General features: G+C 42.9%; 1 protein-coding gene across 4 annotated transcripts in view; it reads left to right on the top strand.

The window, feature by feature from the left end:
* CACNB4 (calcium voltage-gated channel auxiliary subunit beta 4) overlaps window positions 1-25,758 on the top strand; it is a 244,175-nt gene that overhangs the window by 96,069 nt on the left and 122,348 nt on the right. Inside the window, exons 1-2 of one of the 4 annotated variants that reach the window (XM_059393963.1) lie at window positions 15,433-15,799; window positions 17,741-17,900. The exons of 2 other annotated variants lie outside the window; for them this stretch is intronic. In XM_059393963.1, the coding sequence (XP_059249946.1) occupies window positions 17,895-17,900 (6 nt within the window). In that variant the 5' untranslated portion in view covers window positions 15,433-15,799; window positions 17,741-17,894. Of the gene's footprint in view, window positions 1-15,432; window positions 15,800-17,740; window positions 17,901-25,758 lie in introns of those variants that run through there. One more of the 4 variants, XM_059393962.1, reaches the window with a different exon arrangement.

The following is a 25,758-nucleotide window of genomic DNA, read 5'->3' as shown; positions in this document are numbered from 1 at the left end:
ATTTTGAAAATCTGCCCGTTCCTCGTTTCAGAACATCAGAGTGAGTTTTCCACTTAAAGATTTGTCAAGGATATGAGTTTAGTCATCACATTCTGACCCAACAGAGTAAGTACTAGTTCTTAGCACTTTAGCTGGAGCTTCCCTTCCATCACTTTCTTCCATAACGGTCACTCTGTGGTGGTATGAGATGACCACTTTTAGCACCTATGAAGGAAGGAAAGAATCTCTGAAACAATTTTTTGAGAACTTCTTGTGCTGATGATTTATTACTGTTCAATTTGGTATCCCCAGTAGGGGATTATGCTAAAGGTGACAACTGAGGTCCAGGCAATGCTAGGACAATCTGATTGGGCCAAGCTGTTCTTAGACTAGAACATTCCAGCCAAATGAGAGTTACTAGAGTTGACACGGAGGGCACTTTTCTTTGTGACATCAAATCTTTTTTCCCCTCATATTTTCCCCCATGATAGTGTTAGCTAACCTAGCTCTGAGAGTAAGATCAGGCACTTTTTTTTTTTTTTTTTTAAGATTTTATTTATTTATTTGACAGAGAGAAATCACAAGTAGATGGATAGGCAGGCAGAGAGAGAGAGAGAGAGAGGGAAGCAGGCTCCCTGCCCCGCTGAGCAGAGAGCCCGATGCGGGACTCGATCCCAGGACCCTGAGATCATGACCTGAGCCGAAGGCAGCGGCTTAACCCACTGAGCCACCCAGGCGCCCGATCAGGCACTTTCTAAGCCCAGGTTATATTAGGTTATGACTATGGTTAGCCATGTGACACCAGTATCCATAGCCACAGACTCTCCCACTCTGGTGCTTAATAGTGTTCAAGGAGAGTAACTGGTTGTTTAGAGATGGTAGTGGAATTGGGGTAGGTCTAAGTATTAGCTGAGATTTCTTATTTTGGTAAACATCACCATAAATCAATAAATAATACAAACCCTTATCCCTGGCCTGTAGAATACAGGCAGAAGCTCTCCTTGAGTTGGAAGAAGTGCCATTTTGGAAATACACACCAGCTGTTTATCCTGTCTACTGTGGAAATAACTTCTGCCAAGTGCTGGGTGTATAAACACAAGGTACATCAGTATTTAGATTACTTTCTTCTCATGCGAAACAAGATCATTCTTAGAAATAGAGAGTAAGAGATATGGGCAATGTTATGTCACCCAAAGTGGATGTCACAGAGTGGGTAGGTCGCTTTGTGGACGCAAGGTCAGCCCCACAGAATAAAATGATCTTATGGGGGCATACACTCTTCCTCACGTGCCTGAAGAACTGCATGCAGTGGCTCATTTACTTGACAGGTGTGATATTTGACTGTTGTCGTCCTAGTCTGGTGGTCCTCTCATTCATTTGCCTACTAAAATGGCAGAGGGACTTTTATAGATAATGGAATCTCTACTGAGCTTAGGTTTCTAGAGTGAAATCCCACTGGTGATTCTGATCTTCTGCCGTTGCTGACAGCTCTTGCCCTTGATGCCATATTTCTAAGTCTTTCCCAGAAGAAACTGGAGATAAGAACATCACAGTCTCTGTTTTTTTTTTTTTTTTTAAGATTTTATTTATTTATTTGACAGAGATTACATGTAGGCAGAGAGGCAGACAGAGGGAAAGGGGGATGCAGGTTCCCTGCTGAGCAGAGATCCCAATGCGGGGCTTGATCCCAGGACCCTGAGATCATGACCTGAGCTGCAGGCAGAGACCTAACCCACTGAGGCACCCTGGCGCCCCATCACAGTCTCTGTTATTCGGAGGTGGAAATTCATCACTCAGAGAAAGTAGACTTGCTGTGCTTATGAAAATATGCAGTGTTGCTAAAATATTAGTTTATTAGCAAATATGTAGGATCATTAGTAAAAACTACAAATTAAAGTGGCAGTGAGATGCCACTTTTTGCACATAAAATTTAGATTTATAAAATTAGACCCCTCGGTACCCGCCTCCTTGTTCCATGGCTAGTGATAGGGCTAAGAACTAGCATTTCACATTTAACTAATAGGTATGTAAATTGGTAGAAATCTTTCTGTACAACATTGGCATTGTGATCAGAAGGCTGAAATTGTTCATACACTCTGACCCAAGAATATCTGGGAGTCAGCCCAAGAAAATAATCTGAATTGCAGATGACTATAATTCCAACATTATTTATAAGAGCAAAACAGTAGGAAATGTGTATTATATTCATATGATGTAATATTATGTAATTGTAACAAATTATGAGGAGTTTTGGGGAATGTGGGAGAAAATATTTGTTTTGTTAAGAGAATACAAAAGGTTACATGGAATGTGTTTGTTTATTTATTTATTTATTTGAGTGGGTGGGGAGGGGCAGAGGGGAAGAGAGATAAAGAGAGAATCTCCACCCAGAGTGGAGGCTGCTGCAGGGCCCGATCTCATAACTCTGAGATCATGAGCTGAACTAAAATCAAGAGTGGGACACTTAACGAACAAAGCCACCCAGGCACCCTAGGAACATGTTTTAAATGTGAAGCAAAATGCATACAGAGAAAAATACTGAAATAATAATAGTAATCATATTTTAACAGTAAGACTACAGATTTTTCTTCTTGTCTTTGTGCTTTTCTGAATTTTGTTACAAATTTTCTACAATATCACTTTCTAGAAGAGTATATTTACTCAGAAAAAAACAAATATACTCCTTGGAAATGTTTGAAAAACAAAAATTTTTTGTTTGGCTGTAGAAGATCTGATCACAAAATGGAGAGTTGATCCGTAAAGGGAAGATTTGTGGGAAATTTTAGTAGACTAGAAAAATGCTTAAGTTGTTTCAAGCATAAGAAACTGGATCGTAAACGCATGTTTTGGGGAAAGTGAGTGTGTGGATGAAATAATGCTCAAGCAAGGATAAGAAAGATATAGAGATGGCAGTAAACAAGAAGGTGGAGGGCAAATATAATGAAAAATATATTTATTCTCTTCGTTTATAGTTTCAGAGTTATGTGAAGTTAGGAAATTTCCCCATGATTTCTAACCCTTCAGATCATTCTGTTTGCTTTATATTCATCAAGTGTAAGGTTCAAAATGAAGTAAGCAGAACCAACAAGAGTGGAATGTGGAGGTAAATAGATGACCTCTACTGCCTGATCATCCTTTCTCTTACTGGAACTTTCTTCTCCAACTTTTGGTAGTTGATTTGTTTGATGGTACCTAAGGTAATGATTTCCAAAATTGCTGTTGGTTAATGTCTTAATATTCTAAATATTCTAGTAGATAGTCTTTTTTTAAAAAGTAAACCTGTTTTAGCTGAGGCCCAAAGTCCGTCTGCCTGACATTGTCTTTTAGCTCAAGACTTCGATGGCAAGCTTTAAAGTTACCTTTTTTTTTTTTTTTTTAATTTGACAGAGACAGAGAGATCACAAGTAGTCTGAGAGGCAGGCAGAGAGAGAGAGGAGGAAGCAGGCTCCCTGCTGAGCAGAGAGCGGATGGGGGGCTCAATCCCAGGACCCTGAGATCATGACCTGAGTTGAAGGCAGAGGCTTTAACCCACTGAGCCACTCAGGTGCCTCTTTAAAGTTACCTTGTAGGAAAAAGCTCATAACTTCTTATTAAGTTAGGCAAATCTGAGCACTTACTAATAGTACTCCTTCTCCTAATGCCTGTTGATAGTACTTTGAAAGCAATGTGTTTATGAACCAACCCCCTCCGTTTTCTGGAATCAACTATTAGCATCTATTTATATCTCGTTCGTTGTATGTTAACATACCCAACATTGTTGACAGTCCTTCTGTGTTTATGTGATCCATAGGTTTCAATGGATGGTTAGAGGAGCCCAAGACACCCAGGAAACCTTATGATTTGACTTTATTTCCAGACCGACTGTACTGGTTTACATCTTGTAGTGTTTTATATTTATTTAGAGCTGATTGGGTATTCAAGAGTAACTTAGAGGAACTATTAGGAATAATTTTTTTAAGCTACTCCTTATGAAAAATTGTAATATTATTGCCTTTCCCAGTTTAGGAGAACAGATTTCTGAGGTACACAAGACCAGAGGGTCAAATAGTATTTACAGCTTTGGTTGTTTACACATGCTTCAGAAATGCAGTGAGTTTCATGTGCTATAATGTACATGGCACCTAAATATTTACTTAGATATTGCTAGTTTTTAAAGTTTAGATATTTACTTTCTTAGTAATCTCTATACCCGACATGGGGCTCAAACTCATGACCCGAAGATTAAGTCTCATGCTCTTCCAGGCACCAACTAGGAAGCCTCCGAATATTGCTATTTTTAATTTTCAATCTATCTTTTCTAAATATTTGAGAAATCACCTTCTGTTATTAGGAAAAATACACTACCAAGCAACTTTGCAAAGGCCAGCAGTGTGTGTGTGTGTGTGTGTGTGTGTTTCTGAAGTCTTTATGCTGAGGTTCTTTATGCTTTTGGATTTTTGAGACATGCCTACAGATATAAGGAATTATTAGTTTTTTCATTCTCCTCAGTTTTCTATCAATACAAAGGTACATACATTATTTTTGCTATTTGTCCCAAATTTATATTATTTTCTATGAAGATGACTGTTGTTTTTTTTTTTAATATTTGGTGTAAGAATCACTTCTGAGAATTGGAATTTAGATCAAGTAGCTCAGCTTGTTTCCGTTTGCGCCTCTTGGGGAAAGGCTTTTGACTTAGTGCTCCAACTAATTTTCCATCCAGTACTACAAAGGAGATGACCAAACAGATTGGGAACGAAAAGAAATTATACTGAAAATTCAAATCTTCATGAGGAAATCTTTGTGGACTTTGCTAAAAGGTGGTGAATAATTTTCTCTTTGTAGTGATATACTTGAATTCAAAAACTCAGTAAGACTGAAAAAAATTTTTTAAGATTTTATTTTTTGACGGAGATAAACAGAAAGAGAGCACAAGGGTTGGGGAGAGGGGCAGAGGGAGAAGCAGACCCCTTGCTGAGCAGGGAGCCTGACTTGGGGCTTGATCCCAGGGTTCTGAGCAGAAGGTAGATGTTTAACCCACTGAGCCGCCCAGGCTCCCTAATTTGAAAATTTAAAAAAAAATTATTTGGGCTTTGAAAAAGCAGTATGCGTTTTTTTGTTTTTTTGTTTATTTGTTTGCAATTTATGTGTTTTTAGTTTACCAACATTTTGTTTTTGTCCCTAATCTTTGGTTTCAGAAAATAAATAGGCTTATTGTGGCTAAAAACTAATATAATAATGTTCTGGCTTTAATGGGGATGGAGGGAGTCGTGGGATTTGTTGTAGTTGACCACCATTTCGGTTTTGTCAGCATTTTGTGAAAAAAGAGTTAGGAGAAATGACACAACCTAGTGAGGTGCCTTTTTCTAAGCCCAGTTCTGGACATCTTTTCTGGTTGCCTTGTTCTTGTTCTAGTAGCATCTATATTTTAGTTACTTTTGCACTTGGGATTAGGTAACCTAAACTGATTCAAAAAAGGGATCTCCAAGTAAAGGTGCCTAAATAAGATGGAGGTGTCCTTCTCTTTCACCTCACAGTGCAGGAAAGCAGTCCAGGACAGCAGAGGTAGGACTCGCCACAGTTCTTTTACTGACTCAAGCTTCTCCAGTCTTATTACTCTCATCCTCCATTTGTGTGGTTGAAATTGGCTCACCAGCAGCACATCTAAAGGAATGAGGAAGAGAGTGCGTGGTGGACAATCAGTGTCCTTTAAAGGACATGTGTAAGTTGTGATGTGTCAGAATATGTGATGTATAAGTTGGGTGCGTTACTTTCACTTGCATTCTGTTGGCAAGAACAGGATCACATGTAGCTGGAAGAGAGGCTGTGAAATGTAGTTTCTCGTTGGAGAGTCATATGCCTTGCTAAAATTGGGAGTGGAATGCGGTTAATTGCTAAAAGGAAAAGTTGGAGAATGGATACTATGGCTTTTAGTCATCTTGGTCCCATAGAATAATAGAGAAGTCACCAGTGTGCAACAAAACCACCTTTCTTTCCTTACTGCTCACTGAGTAAACTATTGACCTGAAGCCCAAGACCAGTCCCTGGCCTGAGATAATCGTACTCAAGTCCAGCAGTATTTAAAAGTTCTAGGTCTGTTGCAGGTGGGGTCTAGAATGAGCATTGCTACTCTAAGCTTAGTATTTGGGTGTCAGTTAGATTTTCCTACTCCCGTGTATGTATGCTTAGTGTCTGAGGCTGCCTGAGGTATGATAGAACTTGAGACCATGGTCCCCTCAGGGCTATGTTGTATTGTGGAGGTCATCTTATATCATACTTGCTTACTCAGCTTTTTTCAGTGTAGTCACCGAACTTGTATTTTCCAGGTATTGTCGTAGGTACTGGATCAGACAGGGGTCTAACTCTTATTTACAAGACGAAAAAGACATAGTTCCCGCCCTTGAAAGATACATGGTCTGGCACTTTTTTCCCAGAGGAAAATAGGTATTTCTTCAAAAATATGTTCTGAGGCAACAAAGTTTTAGGAAACATCCCAGGACCCTGACACTACTATTCATCTGTCATACACCAATATCCCCTTTGCTGACCTAAGTCCAGCTCAGACCTGAGTTCCTGACTCTCCTTTCCATTTTTGTGGCTTGTTTTCTAAAACCACAACAGCCTTAAAATTGACTGCACAGATTCCTGGCTCATTCCCTTCTCTTTTGACTCCCTTAAGATCTCAAACATCTTCTCACCTAGGCTGCATGGGTTATGATGGAGACCTTGTCATCAGCGCTCAAAATGAGGATTTTCTTTTCATGTGTTTTATTCAGTTCCTGCAACCAGTATTTATGGAGAATGTTTTATGGCATGAAGCATTTGGGTACAAAACTGAGTAAGACATGGTTCTTGTTCTTTGGTTGTTCATCTTGTAGTGGAAGAAGCAGGTTTACTGGACAGAGTCCACTGTCATGTTGTAGGCCCATTGGCAGAAGTAGAAGAGGACAGAGTCTAGAGGAAGGAGTGTTTAATGTCTAAGGGAGCTGGGGAAGGTCTTCATGACATTTACATCGGATCTTAAAGAACGAATTTGCCAAATACAAAAAGTCGAGTGTGGGGTGTGGCCTAGGGGAGGAGACCTCCCAGACTATGTGAGTATCATGTGCAAGGGTTTGAAGGTTTGAACGATCATGGAGTCTTTTCTGCTTCACCCTCACCTTCACCACCTACCCTCAGAGAATCAGCACATCGCAAACTGTTTTCTTTTCTTTTTTTTTTTTTTAAGATTTTATTTATTTGACAGACAGAGATCACAAGTAGACAGAAAGGCAGGCAGAGAAAGAGGAGGAAGCAGGCTCCCTGAGGAGCAGAGGGCCTGATGCGGGACTCGATCCCAGAGCCCTGGGATCATGACCTGAGCCGAAGGCAGAGGCTTTAACCCACTGAGCCACCCAGGTGCCCCCGCAAACTGTTTTCTTTGAAATAAAGATGTCATTAAAATAACACCTGTATGTCATACCTCGGTTAGGTCGTGTGTAAGAATCTAAATCTGAACAGGACTGCTCTCCCAGTCAGGGCGCGAAGACGATTTTGTGTGGACTCTCTAGGGATGCTCAGGTTCTGAGTTTTCTTACCTTCAGAAAATACTCAGAAGCAGCCAAGGAGTTCAGGGCCATCATGAATTATTCACATATTGATTGAAAACCATCTGTGTGCAAGGCTCTGTGCTAGGCAGTGAAAATCTAATGGTAAGTAAGAAGCTCTTTCCATGAATCTCCCATTCTGGAGAAAGGTATTAATTCATCAGTCTCACTAATGCGTGTTCATGGAGGGCGAGGTGGGAGAAGGTGTAGGGTTCCAGGCAAAGGGCTCAGGATAGACAAAGCAGGGTGGTGGGAGGGAGTGTGATGTGTCCAGGAAGACCAGACTGGCCATAGGGAAGAGAATGAAGGAGACAGGGATTCTAGAAGAGAAACGTCAAGGCTGGGCTAGACCAGGTTAAAGATTTGGGTCTTAAGGGCAACAGGAAGCCTTAAAAAATTTCAGATAGGATCTGACACAATCTGATTTTTGTTTGGAGGATATATTAGGGTATGCAGTATATATGTGTAGATGTTTATTTGATAGCCTAATGGATCTGTACATAAACTGTGTTATCAAATCAGAGAGAAAAACTCCTTCTGGGAGGCAAAGCCACGAATTTCTACCTAAAAGTAGTAACAATATAGAAAATAAAACTTCACAAATTTTACTCGGAAAAAAAAAAACCAAACCGAACTTTCAACTAATGTTTACCCATATTGCAAATTAGGAACCGTAGGAAAGTGGTTTGCACAAGTCTGTGCAGTAGGTTGATGACTGATTGATTTCTGCCCTGCCGCATGGGTGAGAGGGAGCCCGTCCTCCCCGCTTTTCTGCTCTCACCCCTGCCAGAGCTTTGCAGATAAAGGAATCGGATTACTGTCCAGCTATGATGGCAGCCATCTCCTTGGCTCAGTTTCTGTCTTCGGGACCTCTGGTATTGGTACGGCCTGTTCCTCAGTCAGCTTCTGGGAGGATGCAGTCCTGTCCTGCTGATACTCAGGTTACCAGCTTTCCAGGAGTGCAGAGCAGGCAGCAGTTGGGAAGCTCTAATTGTGAAATTAGCGTGAATAATATTAGCTAACTGATGTACTGGTGACAGTGAGGGACCAGCTGGACAGGTCTGCTCAGTTCGTTTTGGAGAAATGTGGAAGATAAAGTTACGTCGCGTGAATGAAAATTGTGGCTATATGGAATGTTTTTGCCAAGAGATTGCCATTTTTTTTTTTAACAGAAATTTTGGGAAGTGAGAGACCCTCTGAGTAATATGCCCATCACAGGGAGGGATCTGTCACTTTCTGTCGAGTTGAATAGGCCAGGGGAATTTTCTACCTTACTTACGCTCACTCTTTTATGAATTATGAAGTATTATTTTTTTCCTGGAGCCATCAAGAATAGCAGGGAGGGGGGCGCCTGGGTGGCTCAGTGGGTTAAAGCCTCTGCCTGCAGCTCAGGTCATGATCTCAGGGTCCTGGGATCGAGTCCCGCATCGGGCTCTCTGCTCTGCAGAGAAGAGAGCCTGCTTCCTCCACCTCTCTCTCTCTGCCTGCCTCTCTGCCTACTTGTGATCTCTGTCTGTCAAATAAATAAGTAAAATCTAAAAAAAAAAAAAAGAATAGCAGGGAGGAAGGGAGCTAGTCTATATATTCATTCTTCCTTTGAGTGTCTTTTGGGTTTTCTGTCTCTGACTTTTTATCCCTGCTTCTCTCTGTGTGTCTTTCTCATGCTGGTTTTGCCTCCTTAGTAAGAACCACTAGGGGCACACAGTACAGGATTTTCCTGGAGACCTTCTCTTGCAGTGGTCAGTGACAAGCTAAGGCAATCCAAGAGTGGCTAGTGGGGGGGGATGGAGGTGAGAATTCTAGTCTGGCAAGAGGCCAGGCCGTTGGGAAGGCCAGTGTGAGAGTGCTTCGTGTCCAGGAGTGTGGGTATCTCGTGGGCTGGGGCTCATAGGAAAAATGGGGAGTTCAGCGTGGTGGCCGAAGGGTCGAGGTGTTGTCAGGCTGACGAGGCCTGGGTGTGCGTGCCAGCTTCAGCATAAGGAGAAGGCAGCCTGGCCAGATGAAGCTGGTAGGCAGCCGGGAGGAGGCTGGCATGAAGTTAAGTAGGGCAACAGGAGGCAGGATGCTGATTTCAGCTCTGCTGGCTGAAACCGGGGACCCAGGTGGGGATAGAGAGGGCCAGGCCTGCATCCGGGGCAGGTGTGAGGAATCCCACCCCAGAGGCAAAGAGCACCAGGGCTTCAGGCCAGGGCTTCAAGAAGCAGCCGATGCTTATGGGGTACCGAGTGTACACCGGCCACTCTCTGAGCATTGTCTTCTATCAAAGCTCCTAATCTGCATGATGACCTTAGGAGAACCCTCATTTAATAAATAGGGAAGTAGAGGCACAGATAGGCAACGAGCCTGCTGAGTGTTATCCAGCTGGGAAGTGGCATAGCAGGGACACATGGGCAGCCTGGCTTAGGAGTCCCTTCTCCTAGTCACCCTGTTCCAAAGCATTCGTCTAACACTCTGCTTGGGAATACTGTTCACGAGAATGGCAGTGTGGCTGGAGGGCCTCGGAGCTAGGTGAGGTAGACAGCCTTGACTCCATACTACTTCTCTTAAAAAAAAAAAAAAGCCAATTCTTTCTGCCTTTTTATGTGTCAGGCACTTTCCATGTGCCCTTCATATATTACCTCCTTAAGTTCTGAACTATTATTATCTCCATGCTAAAGATGAGGCTCAGAGAGACTCCAAGGTCTGCCTGCCTAAGTCGTAAAGTCTCATTTCACTCTGAAAACCCCTAACAGGGAGATTGATTGTAGTGTTTTGTTTTATTTTGTTTTGTTTTCATTCCTTTGCTCTGCGGGTACCACCTGTCTGCAGCACATCAGGGAGGAAAGAGGGGTTACAATATTAATGCTCGCTTGCACTGCAGCACATTCTAGAGGCGAAGGAATGGATTTATACTTGCAGAGAAGAAGAGGGAGAAAATCATCCAGCACACTGTGTTCACTTAGTAAAAGTTAAACAAAAAAAGCAACAACCCCAAGGCTCAATTGGCACATAAAGGCCTTGGGTTTGTGCTCTAGCCCATAGAGCCAGTGAGAATCTAGACACCATTCCTTTGTCTTTTCCCTGACCTCTCAGAGTCCTGCAGTAGAACGTGTAACTAAACTGGCTTAGAAGAGTTAAATTCTGGAGAAATCTGGATAGAAAACCTGAGAGCAAATTCCCTTTTGCTTCCAGATCTATGTCAGCTATCTGGATCATGGCTGTCTAGAACTCCAAGCTAATTCACACTGGCTCTTGGCTTTTCTCCTCCTCTTTCCCTCCCTTCCCAAACAAGTAGAAAGGAGAAATGCTTGTCCTTTGTCTTCCACTGCCAATTCCATGGGTTTGTTGGACCACAAAGAGCAGCCCAGGTAAGGACAAGGAATTCTGTGTCCCTAAGTTTGAAATGAACAAAAAAACCAAACTCTTCCCCTGAGATACCGAAGAGAGCGTTCTTAATTTTTTGAGGACAATAACATTTTGTCCACTGTAGAAACATTTGTCAAGTTGTAAGAACTACCTCCATACCAGGAATCATGGGGACTTCACAAAACAGAATTACACAGGCAATGTCTTTTCATTAGGTCTTTTGACTTTAAACTGTTGATGGTAATGAGAGGGGACTTGAATGGAATTGGGTAGGATGCACATTCAACAGAACAGCCTCAAAATGGAGACAGCCTTTTGGGGGGCTCTGCAGTTTTGGAAGCTCCTCATAGGAGAGGTAGGTGTGTTACTGGAAGCACCAACCCGAGATGAGCTGCAAGGTTCTCAGATTCATTCTCACTGTAGCCTGATGTAGGAGAAGTAGACCCGGGTGGAGTGGCTTCTCCTTCATCTGCTCCACCAGTCAGTAACTGGAGATTCTTGAAGTCAAAACCAAGGGGGTGCCAGTCCCTCAGCTAGTTTTCACCCCTTTCTGCAGTAAGAATTGAAATTTAGCCCTCAGAACTTAGGCCTTCTGGAATCCTGAGGCCCTTTTATCAAAAGTTAGGGACTTGAGAGGATCTGAAACAGAGCCCAGGAGGCTCCCAGGGACCTCCCACTACTTCTCAGCTTCACAGATTCTCAGTTCAGAGAATCATGGACAGAGATGGTCAGTTCCAAATCCCCTTAGAGGTATGAGTTCATTTTTCTAGAAACTCCTCAGAGTGCCTAAATGAATCTCTCCACAGGGTTCCTCAGAACTCTGGGATTAGCCTGAGGACTGGGTTGAAGCCTCTAAGTGACTTGCAGTTGCAACGCTTATTCTGTGTGGATCTAAATCCTAGCGGCCAACTCCGAGTCTAGTACCGACTTTTCTCTTGTCAGTTTATGGGTGACCAAATGACTTGTGATGAGACTGTTTTTAGGAAGAAAGTAGGAAGAGATAGGGGTTTCCCATCAAAGTGACCTTCTGTTTTTACCAAATTCCTCCTGGGATCATGCCCACTGCTTCTCTTCCTCCCTTTTCTTGAAAACCCCATCAAGAAGGGAGTGGGCAGGGCTTCAAGAAGGGAATGGGGAAGGGCACCTGGCTGACTCAGTTGGTAGAGCTTGTGGCTCCTGATCTCGGGGTTGTAGGATTAAGCCCTACATTGAGTGTAGACATTACTTAAAAATAAAAATAAAATCTGGGGCACCTGCGTGGCCCAGTGGGTTAAAGCCTCTGCCTTCAGCTCAGGTCATGCATGATCCCAGGGTCCTGGGATCGAGCCCTACATCGGGCTCTCTGCTCTGCAGGGAGCCTGCTACACACACACTCTCTCTCTCTCTCTCTCTCTCTGCCTGCCTCTCTGCCTGCTTGTGATCTCTATCTCTCAAATAAATAAATAAAATCTTTGGAAAAAAAATAAATTCTTAAAGAAAATAAATAAAATCTTTTCTTAAAAAGATTTTATTTATTTATTTGAGAGAGATAGAGATTGCTCACACGTATGAGCAGGGGTGGGAGGAGCAGAGGGAGAAGGACAAGCAGACACCGCGCTGAGTGTGGGGCTTGCACAACATGGGGCTCAGTCTCACCACTCTGAGATCATGACCTGAGCTGACACCAAGGGTTGGATGCTCAACTGACTGAGCCGCCCAGTTGTCCCACAAAATCAATCTTCCCTCCCCCCCTTCTTTCCTTCCTTCCTTCCTCTCTCTCTCCCTCTTTCTTTCAGTTTTATTTATTTATTTGAAAGAGACCAAGATAATGACAGGGATAGTGAGAGAGAGCATGAGCAGTGGGAGAGGGAGAAGCAGGCTCCCCTCTGAGCAGGGAGGCCAATGCAGACTTGATCCCAAGACCCTGGGATCATGACCTGGACCAAAGGCAGACGCTGAATTCACTGCGCCACGTATGCGCCCCCCATAAAATCTTGAAAAGAAAGAAAGAGAGAGAGAAAGAAAGAAAGAAGGGAGGAGAAGGAACACTCCAGTAAAAAAAAAAAAAAAAAAAAAAAAAAAAATTATGGCTTTCAATGCAGTAATTTAACCATTCTGGGTGTTAAAATGAGGCCTGGATCAGGTGACCTCTGAGGTTCTCACAACTCTAATAGTTTTTGGTTCTGAGTCCAGCATTTTTTTTTTTTTTTTAGTGTCCTGGGCGGCAGACCAAGCCAGCCTGCAACTGTTTGACCTCTGCTCTTAGTCCTGCAGGGGTTGGATTTAGGGTTGCAGGGAGTGACTGTAGGATGCTCTGTTTTGTCCAGGGCCTCCCTCCTGATGTCTCCCTTGCTTACTGCTGGTATTAGTCCAACCCTGAATGAGCCTCTGCTCCTTAAAACCTTTCTTTGGACCTGCACATTAGCTGCCCGGAGCACCCCATGGCCAAGAAATGGAGGAGGGGAAGGGAGCCATGTCCAGGTTTCCTGGTAGGGAGCAATTTCTCTCCTCTGGGTGAATTATAAAAGTGGTCTGCCTCTGGTCTTGCCCCTAATTTAGTTGCCTCTTTAAAGATATTCAGGAACTATCCACACTGTCAACTGACGTGGTAAAATAAGGAAACGATCTAGAAAACCTTAAGGAGAGAAAAGACCCTCTTGCCTCAGTTTTCTAGAGATTCTGGCTAAAATATCATATGGCTCTAGTTAATTATAATAACAGAATTTGATACAAGAAGTTGAGGCTCCAGATCCTTTGACACAGCCCTCTTGCTTTATGGAGGGGAGAGCTGAGGGTCCGCCTGGCAAGCGAGGAGCTCCAGGACACACGTGTCAGCAGGGAGTGCAGACGCTGCGTTTCTTTCTCTGGAATCCTGCCAGTTGCCCCCATCCTCTGCTGCTGTCCTCCCTCTGGGTAGGCACAGATGACCTCCTATATGAATCCGACCATTTGGGGCTTCTGAAAGACGGATGAGTCCTTTTGCTATCTTTCATATTTCAAAGTGACTAAGTATTGGTTCCGTTTGCAAGATGTGCAGCTGGGATTGAAAGACCTCCTGGGGTCCGTGCAGACCTGGGAGAACTGTGCCCAGCAGTTGTAGCTCTTCTGTTGCTTTTTTGTGACTCAGGTGTCTTCCTTCCTATGCTTTTCAGAGGTACGAGCTAGAAGGACAGGCCCCATTTCCCAGGTCCGTGGCCAGCTGGTCACTCCCAGGCTGTGCTCCCGTGAACTGCAGCCGGTGCCTCCCACCTGACAAGGCAGGGTTGTCACTGATAAGTGTTTATGGCGCACATTGGATTTCAAAGTTTTTTTCTCGGAGTAATTTCCACCCCAGTTTGGCAGGTGAGGAAACCAAAGCCGATAGAAGTGGTGACTCGTTCAGCATCATCCAGCCAACGAATGGTGAAGCAGATCCTGAGATTCAGAGCCCCTGAGTTTCCGGGTCATTGCTTACCTCAGTGAGTCATGCAGCTTCCCTAGATGACGTTCTTTGCCCATCACCAACTTCTTTTTTCCACATCTAGCTGGCTTCTCGCAGCGTGAGCTCCCCTGTTTCAAAGCTGCAGAACCTTACTGGTTGGCCAGAAAGCAGTATTGAGGTACGCTCCAGTGGGGGACTGAACCTAAGTCAAACTGAGTCATAGTGTGGGGGGAGCAGAGGGAGGCAGTGGACTTTTTCTGCTTGGGTTTTGGGAAATGATCAGTGCTGTTTTAGGAACATTAAAGGTCTAAGTATTGGAAAGGGGTTGAAGGCTTTAAGTGAAAACACTAGCTGTCACAGATTTAAAATGTCAAATTAAAAAGACAATAAATATTTTGCATCTAATTAAAAGCCTTGGGGGTGCCAGTGGGTTAAAGCCTCTGCCTGCAGCTCAGTTCATGATCTCAGGGTCCTGGGATCGAGCCCTGCATCGGTCTCCCTGCTCACTGGGGAGCCTGCTTACCCCCCTCTCTCTGCCTGTCTCTCTGCCTACTTGTGATTTTTGTCTCTCTCTGTCAAATAGATAAATAAAATATTTTAAAAATAAATAAGTAAATAAAAGCCTTGGAGAGGCTTTGGGCTTCTTTTTCAAACTTCACTAGTTGGGTCACAGAGGTCTTTTCTTGCCGGTGGGGGCAGAGAGACTTCAGTGAGAACACTGAAAACTTTTACAGTAGAAATTTCCTCAAGAAATCTTACCATCTGTTTATCATATCCATTTTTCCTTTACCTTGGTGGGTTTCTTTCTTTTTTTTTTTTTTTAATGACTTATTGCCCGTTTGACTTGAGTTGCCTCTGTTAAGCACAGATGTTGGATGGAAGTTCGTACCTGTTTGCCTGTCTTTGTACAATATTCCCTGAAAGTAAAATTTCTCCTTTGCCCCCCGCCCACACCCATTGTGAATTTAATTAAGAAGGGTGAGCAGTTGTGTTTAACGTGTTGGAGAGTCTGCCTTTCCAGACCTTCCAGGCAGCCTGTCAGATCCTGGTAAGTGTGGATTGCAGAACCACACAGTGCCGCGAGACAGGAAGCAGCGCTGGGTAGGATGCTCTGAGGCGCCCTCCACTCTCCGAGGGAACACTCTTCAGCTGACTGAAGCAGGGAAGGCGAGCCAATCACAGGCGGCTTTCCTAGCTCAGTCACCAGTCTGTGGCTGAGGAAGGGTTTTGCTTTTTTATGCTCTGTATTGGGAAGGCAGATAAAATGCCAGGGCTGGACTGCCTCTGGGGATAACCTCAGCCTGTGTGATGTGAATGAATAGCCTCTTGCCTAGTAAATCCCCAGGAATTGATAAGGCAAGCGCTGTTCTTCCAACAGGCCTTTTCTATCTTTTAGTTGTAGCTGTGGCTTCTGTAGCAATTTTATTTTTGCCTTGGAAGAGGTGCTCTGGATTATCAGACCTCCATGTATGACAATTTGTACCTGCATGGAATTGAAGACTCGGAGGCTGTAAGTATTTTCAGAGGTAGCTCATTCCCTCTCCCCTCCTCTTCCTCCTCCCACTAACCCCCACCCCCCAACCCCATTTCTTAGGCAACGCAGGGAACATGGAGCTGAAAGCCAACATCATTCGGGGGCTTGCTGGCTGCTGTGTGAATGTTCTCTGTATAGTTCAGAGTGAACCGAAATTACGTTTTATTATATAATTTCTTGTCAAGCAAGAAGGAAATCAGGGTGCTAGCCGGGGCATCTAAGAGTGTAAGCTGTTTGGGATCTATACCTTACTCAGTCCACGTTTGATCTCACAAGGGGTAACTGCTCCTTGTAGACCGGCTTAAACTCTGCGGAAAGTGTCTGTGTTTTCCAGTAGAAGGGTTCAGAGAAAAGGCTCATTCATTATATAATACACATTGTTGATGTAGTCCGCATGAATGGAAGTTGCTCAGCTATAGCTCTATTATGTGCTTTCTGGCCAAAGAGTGGAGCAGATCCTCTGCTTCTTTGTTAAGGAAATTAGATGCAAAGGTTGTGGTCATCTAACAGCCCAGTGCAGAGGCAGAGAGAGGCCAGCGTTTCTCTACTCTACCCTGGAAGACCGAAGTAGGCTCACGTGTGTTTTGGCTGAGAAAACTGGACTCCTTTCCCTCCGTAGGTCAGGCTCATGTAATCTATTAAAATCGGGATGAAAATGGTTCTCCGAGATCCCTAAAATCATACAACCAGAATGTTAGCTTTGGAATATAGGGTCCAGCTGATGACTTAGTCTTGTTCTCACTATGTGCTAGGGGTAGTTCCTGATTTGTCATCAATCATAGAGAAACCTTGCAAGGTAAAATGATTTGGGGTGGCTGATGGGACCTGCTGTGGGGAGTCTGAATTTTAGGAGCGGCTACATTTGAAACAGGAATGTGTTATATAAGATTCCCTGGTTGAACACTCAATAAACAGACTATAACGACAACAACAACAAAGCCCTAGGGTCCCCGTCAGTGCAGACGTATGCATCAAACAGTGCGCTCTCAATGAAAGGTAGAAATCCTCCGTTCTGATAAGGCATTCCATTTTTCCTTCCCATCTGTGTGTTAGCTCTGACTCTAACTCTGTTTTGCAAAGTCTCTCTGCGTGTTGCCCAGCGTGCTCGTAGATTATCACACGGCCAGCTGATTGCAAGGGACTGTAGTGTGAAACCCTGGTGGCTCCAATCGAGAAAGTCCACGCTTGCGAGTGGGGTGGAAGAATGGAAAATGCAACTATAGGAGTTCAGTAAGCCAGTTTCCCCGGTGGGGCTCTTCAGGAGGCCTGGTTGTTTCTCCCACCCCTTCTCTCCACACTCAGTGATGAAACGTGTGATGCTTTATTGAATTGCAACTTTTATTTGCGACCATCGATTTTCAACTCGGGCACTGTATTGCACTTAACGTGGATGGGAGATATTTCCGAATCACCAGTTGTTTTAGAAACCGGCTGGCAAGAGCAGAGTCGGCTAGGAACTAATGTATCCAGCACCTTGTTCTCTAGAACTGTGTAAATTTCAGATGCACTGGTTTGGAGGGGAGCCATTATAAGTACGAAAAGATTTTTTTTTTTTTTCTCCTTTTGGTCCAGCCTCCCAGGACGGCCGAGCTTCGCCGTGGGGTGGGAAGTGCAGAGCGCAGTGCTTTGACTCGGGCAGTAGCTGATGGCGGGTTAGCGCTAGGTACTGCAGTGCCGTGCTCCTGGTGACTCAGTGGTGACCAGCAGCCTGGGATCCTCAGGGATCTGTGGAGGCCAGGAAGCTGGGCAAGCCAAGGGACCAAGAGCGGCATCCGGCCGGTCCTTACTTGGAAGTACGGGAGGCTCTCGGTGGGGGTGGGATGGGCAGCGCATCCCTGCAAGCCGAGGGGAAGGCAGAGGTGTTTGCCAGGATGAACTGGCTCAGAATCCTCATTCGAGTTTATTTGTTTTTATAAGGAAGAATAATGTGATGTGTTACCCACGATGGTGTGACCAAAGCTTCAAGCCAATGGAGAAGACTAGGCCTAAATAGCTGACCCGGTGAAGTGACAGATAAAGCCACACCTGGAGTACCACATCCTCAGCAGTCTTTCTCAGTGCTAAGGCATTGATGGCTGTAAGTGTGGGGGCTTGCCTAGCCTGGAGCAGTGCTCCTGGAGCAGGGCTGCTGGATAGGTGTGGAGAGGCTTTTCTCAGATGACCAGCTGCAGTCCAAGAATATACAGGCACTAAAAGCTGAGCACGGCACTTTCTCGGGGGGGTTGGGGTGCCGTCCGCCTATGTCCTACCGCTCTGTGCTGTTGCAAACGTCTCTGCGGGGTGTGTGGGGGTTTAACACGGGATAAGTGATTGTATTCAGCGTGTTCACACCGTAAGTCTGTAATAAGATCATCTTGCCGAGAGACTGATGAAATTTTATTCTGAGTAAGGATAAAGTGTTATTATACACTCTTAGCACCTCATGTCCCCGCAGTAGGAGAGAGATTTGGGTCCTGTTATGCAAGGTTTTCCTTGAGATTCTGGTCCAGGGATAGATAATATCCTCCTAATAGTCCAGCTTTTCACTCGTCACCTCGGCGTTTCACGCACTGTATGTATAAAGAGAGAGGGACAAGGGCCATGGGGGAACACACCTGAGTCTGGGCGTTTTAGACTCTTGAGTTCTATGGAGCCTTTTGGGACAGGTCCATTCGCTTCTGCTCTGGTTTCTAGGAGAGTCGTTGATTGATTAGGATGTAAGGCAGTGCAAGAGATGATTCAATGCCCCACAGCAAGGCTCTGCATGGGAATGAGAGATTTCACGCAGAACATCACGTTACTCCTTTTGTTACCTTGACATGTGGATTGTGGAATGTGTGCTTCTGAATGAGTCCATACCCAAACCAGGCCAGGTGCTAGAGATGGTGCCCACAGACTCGTACTATGTTGTCTTCTGTGTAAAGCTTGCCTTATTCCATCTTCACTACCTGCCCTTGGTCTTAATACAGGTCCAGGTGGCCAAGATGCTTTTCAGTGACAGAGGCTCCAGGATATACTATGTGTTTGTTTGTCTGTTTCTTTTTTTTATCCGATTCACGATAGATTTTGGTAGATCTCCTCCTTGGTATACATGTTTTACAAGAGGATCCATGGTATATGTTAGCGTTTGTGAAATCACGAGTAGATTTCTTTTTTCATTCAGCAAGCTTATTACACAGGCCATAGCAGGGGTGTTCTTACGGGGAGAAGTGGAAGAAGCAGATAAATAGAAAAAGTTACCTAAACATCCACCGCGGTATAATCACTGTTAACATACTGATTGTGTCTTTTCAGACTCTACCTGCACATCCATGTGAATATGTCATTCTAAGCCTGCCCCTGTGTATGGCATCCTGTGCTGTGAAATGGTGTTCTCAGCTGATCAAAGATGCCGCACACTAGAACCAGACTGGCCTGTGCAAGAGGTGCTTTGCACAATTTCAAGCTCCTGCATGGACCTTCTGGAGTTTCGAGTGATTTAAATGAAATACAGATTCCTAGAGTATTTTGCAAAGTGAAGCCCGGGCTGTTCTCACGTAGAATTAATCGTTGATTTCTTTGACTCAGTCGCTTCCCTCTTCGATGCTGATGTTCTAACGTGCTTCGAGGGAGGGACCTGGTCTTTCTCAGGGAAAAAGAGAATCAGAGCATAATCCAAGGCATTTACTAGAGAGGAAGAGATATTCTTGGACGTGTTTCCAATCATAGAAAGGAGCCTTATGTATTTACTAATACTGTGAGAAATCTTACTGGTGTGAAAGTTAGAGTGAAGGTGAATTTTTAAAACTATAATGTGTATATAGGGGCGCCTGGGTGGTTCAGAGGGTTAAGCCGCTACCTTTGGCTCAGGTCATGGTCTCAGGGTCCTGTGATCAAGCCCTGCATTGGGCTCTCTGCTCAGCGGGAAGCCTGCTTTCCCCTTTCTCTCTGCCTGCCTCTCTGCCTACTTGTGGTCTCTCTTTCTCTGTCAAATAAATATAATGTGTGTATAATATCTTTATGGGCATATAAAAGCACTTCTTTAAATTTATATGTATCTATATATTATTGTAAGTATAGCTATATGTTAATTGTCTAAACTATTCATTTTCTAAAAGCTGCACAACTATGTACATTGGCCTAAATGTCTGTGTATCCATAGTTGTACATCTACTGTGCACTCTGGTGCATTAATATATAGATATGCTCCATGCTTTGCTAATTGATGGTTAATGCTAAGTAGGAGATTTCTGCTGTATAGCTTTTGGAGGAGGAAAATTAGCTGCTTTTGACATAAAGGAAGATACCCAAGAGCGTTGAAAGACACACATCCACAAGGGAATAAAGAATTGCTACTGTCAAAGATATAATGAAATTTTTTTTTTTTTTAAATATGAGGATATGGCCTTGTGCTTGCTAGGAGGGAGGATCAACTTCACACAGAAGGCTTGTGGGTTTAGGGACCTTGGGAAAAACACTGTAGGGATACTAAGGTTTAGATTCCTTTTGGGAATGAGAAGACTGGAGGTCTTTATGGTTTGGGAGATCAGAGGACCTTTCGGGGCCAGGAGAGTCTTTCTGGTCTATTTCTAGAGAATGAAACCTGTTCTGTTAAAGACTCCAAGGTCTGTTTGTTGGCATCGCTGGCCGGAGAGGAAAATCAAATGCTGCTCATGGTTTGTGTAAGCATTTGAGGAAATCCACTTGGTTGATTGCACTCAGTGATTCTGGTATTTGTTCAGACTCTCAGTGAATGACGAACAGAAACTTCGGTACCATCGATTCCTAGCAATGATGGTTTTCTAAAATGTACATGGAAATGATTTCTAGATATAATTGTCATTGGGCTAAAGAGAGAAACTCCTTAAATCTGATCAGAACCATGAATTTCTCTCTCCAGGGTCATCAGTCTGGCTATTTTCTTTGTCATTTCCAGGTGATAGAGGGCTGTGTTAGGATCAGTGGCCCACCTTTTCTCTGGGACTTAAGCATCTTCTTTCCTGCTGGTGTTCTTCTCTCTGTTAGATTATGATGAGTCAGTCAGGATTTTAGAATATAGTCCTATGACTCCATATGTGCTTAGTGAACATTACATTTTTCTGTGGTACAAGATATTCTGTAGGAAGGTCAGCAATAACTAGGGTAATTTTGGGATAAAGGTGGGCAGGTATCCTTGCCTTAGACCTTCCGTTTCTATCAGAGTTCAGTGCAGACCTTATTTCTATGTGGGTGGTTCTCTCATTATTTTGATCACCAAATCCCTTTCATATCCCTTACCTGGGGAAACTGAGCCACTGGAAGAACACAAGAAGACAGCTGTTCCATTTTCCATTCTCTTCCCTCCCCAACTAGTCCTTGACCGTGATCATCACATCATGAATGCAGATCTCCATGAAGCTGAGTTAAACATTAGACCAAGAAAGTTCTGTAGATGTAGACTCTGCAGCTGATCTAAATCAAGCTGATTTACTCGCCTTTTTACTGTGCTTGCATCAGGCCTCGTTGACTTCAAAAACAGCTCTAACCCGCCCCCTGCTAAGGACACCGGCATGTGATCTTACTTGAGACAGGGCCCCAGAGGCCACTGCTTAGTGTGTAAACTCAAGGGAGTTTGCAGTTCATAGAACATCATGGCAAGTGGAGTGGGAGTTGTAGATTTTTATGCCCTGGGCTTTGAACTTTTTAGGATTCTGAGCATGTGAGTCTAAGATAGAACTGTGCAGCCATTTTTACAGTACTTTTGGGTGTGCCAAAAGGAAGGTGCCTCAGATGGCTCACATGAGAGTTTGCAAGATCTAAATAGATCAGCACTTGGTCTTGCTCTACATTTGTGTATTCTTTTATAACATAAATGTATAGTTTTAGCAGTAAATATTTTTCTCTTGTCTTAAATGGAGCCATTCTGTCAGTAATTCCTTTATCCATATATATACATATATATATTTTCCCCTCCCTCTGCATCTGTTCCATAACTAGTCGGTGGAGCACGAGACTCTTGATCTTTGGATTGTGGGTGTGGGCCCCACACTGCATATAGAGATTACTTAAAAATCAGAAAAAAAATTTTTTTTAAAGAAACAGTGAAAAGTCTTAAACTTAAAACAGGGTGTTTTGAATTTGTTTTCAGCACTCTTGTTTAGGGGCACTGATGGAACAGGTACATCCTAATGTGAATATTGGCAGCTGTCAGTTGCTCAGGAGCTTGACTGTGTAGTTTGGGAATAACTAACTGTTAATCCTATTATTCCTATTTTAATCCTATTATTCTTGAGTCTTTCTTCTCCTTTTAGCCTGAGCGTCATATAACATAAAATGATTACGACCTTCTATGTTATTTCTCTATTAGCAGATTTGTTGAGTAGTTTGGTGAATTTAAAAGGGTTGTGGTTAAAATGGTTTCTCAATCTTTTTTGAAATTACTTGTTGTACTTTGTATTATGAAACGAAAGTGTAGTGTAAGAATGCTGGGATTTAAAGCAGAGACTCCACGCAAGGTTTCTGGGGATGATGTCCTGGCTCCCCACTTCCCAGTTTGTGACTTTGGGTACATTTCTTAGACTTTGTGTGCCTCAGTTTCCACATTACTGAAGTGTTCATAATAATGAAACCTACATCTTGGGTGGTTTTGAAGATTACATAAAGTAATATGTGTAAAGCCCATAGAACGTTTAAGTGTTTTCTGCTGTTATTATTATACATACCATGAATATCCTTATGCATTTGGCATGCTCCTTTCTCTGCAGGTTTGATATTCCCATCAAATCCTTTGGTTATTTTCAGAGCATTTGCATGGTTTTTGACAGTGCTTTCCAAAAATATGATAGTGGTTGTCAAGTGAAAGAATGTACTGATGTCCTAAGGCCTTCTGATTAGTTTGTTGTATTTTGTTTCAGAGAAAGGGGCGGCAGACTCTAATTGAAAGAATGCCAGGTGTTGGCAGTCTTGGTCTTTGCCACTTATTAGTAGGGAACTTGGTCAAGTCATTTGATCCCTCCGATTCTCAATTTTCCCTCCTGTAAAATGAAAGCACTTGGTTAGATGATTTCTAAGGTTTCTCTACATCTAAAATTCTATTCTGTTTGTCGATAAGCTACTTCTTCAGTTTGGATACAAATGCCACCACATGCCATTTGCTTTTCGAAATGATCAGTTGCTGTGGTGTTTTGTGCACACTGAATAAGGTCTCCGTATTGGGTCCCTGAGTCTGAACGTTTGGCCTTTTCAGAATCTCTGAAGGAGGAAAGTGTGTATGGTGCACATCTTTGAGAGGACTAGATTTTTTTAAAGATTTTATTTATTTATTTGACACACAGAGAGAACACAAGCATGGGGAGCAGTAGGCAGAGGGAGAAGCAAACTCCCTATTGAGCAGGGAGCCCGATGTGGGACTTGATCCCAGGACCCTGAGATCATGACCTGAGCTGCAGGCGGATGCTCAACCAACTGAGCCACCCAGGTGCCCCAGGACTAGATTTTTTGAAAGGGGGGATGTTTTATTTAAGATTTTTGACCCTAAAGCAAAAGGGATGCTTTGTCTATGGATCACTTGGTTGCCAATACCCACAGTGCACTTCCAGCCCACAGTGATTTGAGCTGGAAGCACTTGAGTTTTATCTCTAAGAAGGAAAAATCAGAAGCAAATCCTTTCTGAGAAGTAAGCTTCTCCTAACTCTTATTGATAAGTGAGGAGAGATATTTCTGCTTTAAATGATCTCTATCTTTCCTTCTTGGCTAAGTTGTCTTAGCTATCACAAGGAGACAGTTGACAAGAAAAACGTTTAAATAATTGTTTTATGATTGTTATGTTGCTTAATCATCAAGAATGTTTATTTATTTATTTTTAAAGATTTTATTTATTTATTTGACAGACAGAGATCACAAGTAGGCAGAGAGGCAGGCAGAGAGAGAGAGAGGAAGGGAAGTAGGCTCCCTGCCGAGCAGAGAGCCCGATGCGGGGCTCAATCCCAGTACCCTGAGACCATGACCTGAGCCAAAGGCAGAGGCTTAACCCACTGAGCCACCCAAGTGCCCCATCAAGAATGTTATTGTTTGCTGTTTTCTTGCTTTACAAAATTTTCTTCAGCTCATCATTATTATCCTTTGTGGTGTACTAAAAACAATAATTAATTAGAAAACCCCAGGGATAAAATAAATTCTAGGACACATTCATTATTTTTTAAAAAGTTATTCAATACTTTTAAAGGAGTCACTGTGCCTGATCTGTTTAATTGTCTTCTCTGATAAAATGAAAGGCCAGAGGATAGAAGAAAAGGGGCAATCCTTACTGCAATCCAACCTCTCAAATATTCCCTTCAATATTGTTTGAACGAAATAAGAGTTGGAAGCAAGTATCTATCATAAAGGTAGAAAAATGTGGTGAATATCATGCTAAAATATCTGGAAAACAAATTAGTTTCCCAGTTTATTTCCAGAGTCATTATCAATAGCTTAATATCATTTAATTTTAATTGATATCCCAGAGATTAATGTCTTGGACTTATTTGATTCAATGGCTCTATTGATCCAAGGGAAAGAATTAAGAATTTATTTATCAGATTTTCAAATTATCTCACTTTTTTTTTTTTCTTTATTTATCTGACAGAGATCACAAGTAGGCAGAGAGACAGGCAGAGAGAGAGGAGGAAGCAGGCTCCCTGCAGAGCAGAGAGCCCGATGTGTGCCTCAATCCCAGGACCATGGGATCATGACCTGAGCTGAAGGCAGAGGCTTAACCCACTGAGCCACCCAGGTGCCCCTTATCTCACTTTTTAAAAAAGATTTTATTTTATTTATTTTTTTGAGAGAAAGAGAGCGGGAAAGAGTGGGGAGGAGGGGAGGAGAAGAAAATGAAGAGGGACGAGCAGACGCCCCCATTGAGCACAGAGCCAGATACAGAGCTCAATCTCATGACCCTGAGATCATGACCTGATCCGAAATCCCGAGCTGGACGCTTAACTGACGGAGCCCCCTAGGCGGCATCCCTAAGTCATCTCACATTTGATCGTATTGTTAATGCTTAGAATGCAGGAATAGAATTAAGGTATAGTTGATAAGGTAGGGAGACACAGCACATGTCTTGTTGCCGTGCTGCGCTTTTGTGAACGGCGAGGCCACTGCAAGGTAGAGTAAAGAATAAAACCAAACAGATCAAAAAGGGCGAGGTGGATAATTGATTTTAAAAAGAAAAGGCCACTTTGATGGTCAGGTTTAATTATTAGTGAACGGAAAACCAACAGTTTAGTATACAAAATCTCTTTCTAGATGTGCATCTTCCTAGAGTGCCTATGTTATTATTTTTTTAAATATTGTAAGAATTTCTTAAGTCGTACATTGCAGTTTATTAATCCTAAGGCACACATTCCCTGCCTTCCACCCCCAGCATTTTGCTATTCCTAAACTGGGGTTTCATCTGATAGCTCTATTGGCAGTTTTCCCTCCTTAGTGGTACATAGTCTAATGTTGATTTTTAAAATCACTGGTTATCTTAAATTTAGTGAAATGAAGTTTTAGGGGGAAATATGTAAATAATATAAAACTGTATAGGATGAAAAATTGGTTTTCCTTAACAAACTCCCAAGCTATTCCCTCTTCACAGGTAGCTGTTTTTAACAATTCAGTGGGTATCCACTTAGAGTTTTTTTTTCCTCTTCATTGACAAACATGGATATTTAGAAAAACTTATCTAAAAATGAACATCTCATATTTGTAATTTTAAAAAGCATGAATAAGAACATAATAGATATTGTCCTGTGACTTTTTTTTTCTTCACCAGAAAATGTACCACGGATGTTTTTTCCATATCAGTTTATTCTTTTTCACAAACGGGGTGACATAATGACTGTGTGGTCTGGATTTGCCATAACGAATTTAGCCCACTGATAGAGAATATTTCCTGTTTTTCAATCCTGTGGAGAAATGCTACAGTTAACATTCTTTTTTTTTTTTTTTTAAAGATTTTATTTATTTATTTGACAGAG

This window comes from Mustela nigripes, chromosome 3 (assembly GCF_022355385.1).
Source record: "Mustela nigripes isolate SB6536 chromosome 3, MUSNIG.SB6536, whole genome shotgun sequence".
Taxonomy (NCBI): Eukaryota; Metazoa; Chordata; class Mammalia; order Carnivora; family Mustelidae; genus Mustela; species Mustela nigripes.
Note: the sequence above shows the minus strand (reverse complement) of the source record. Positions and strands in the feature narration are given on the sequence as shown.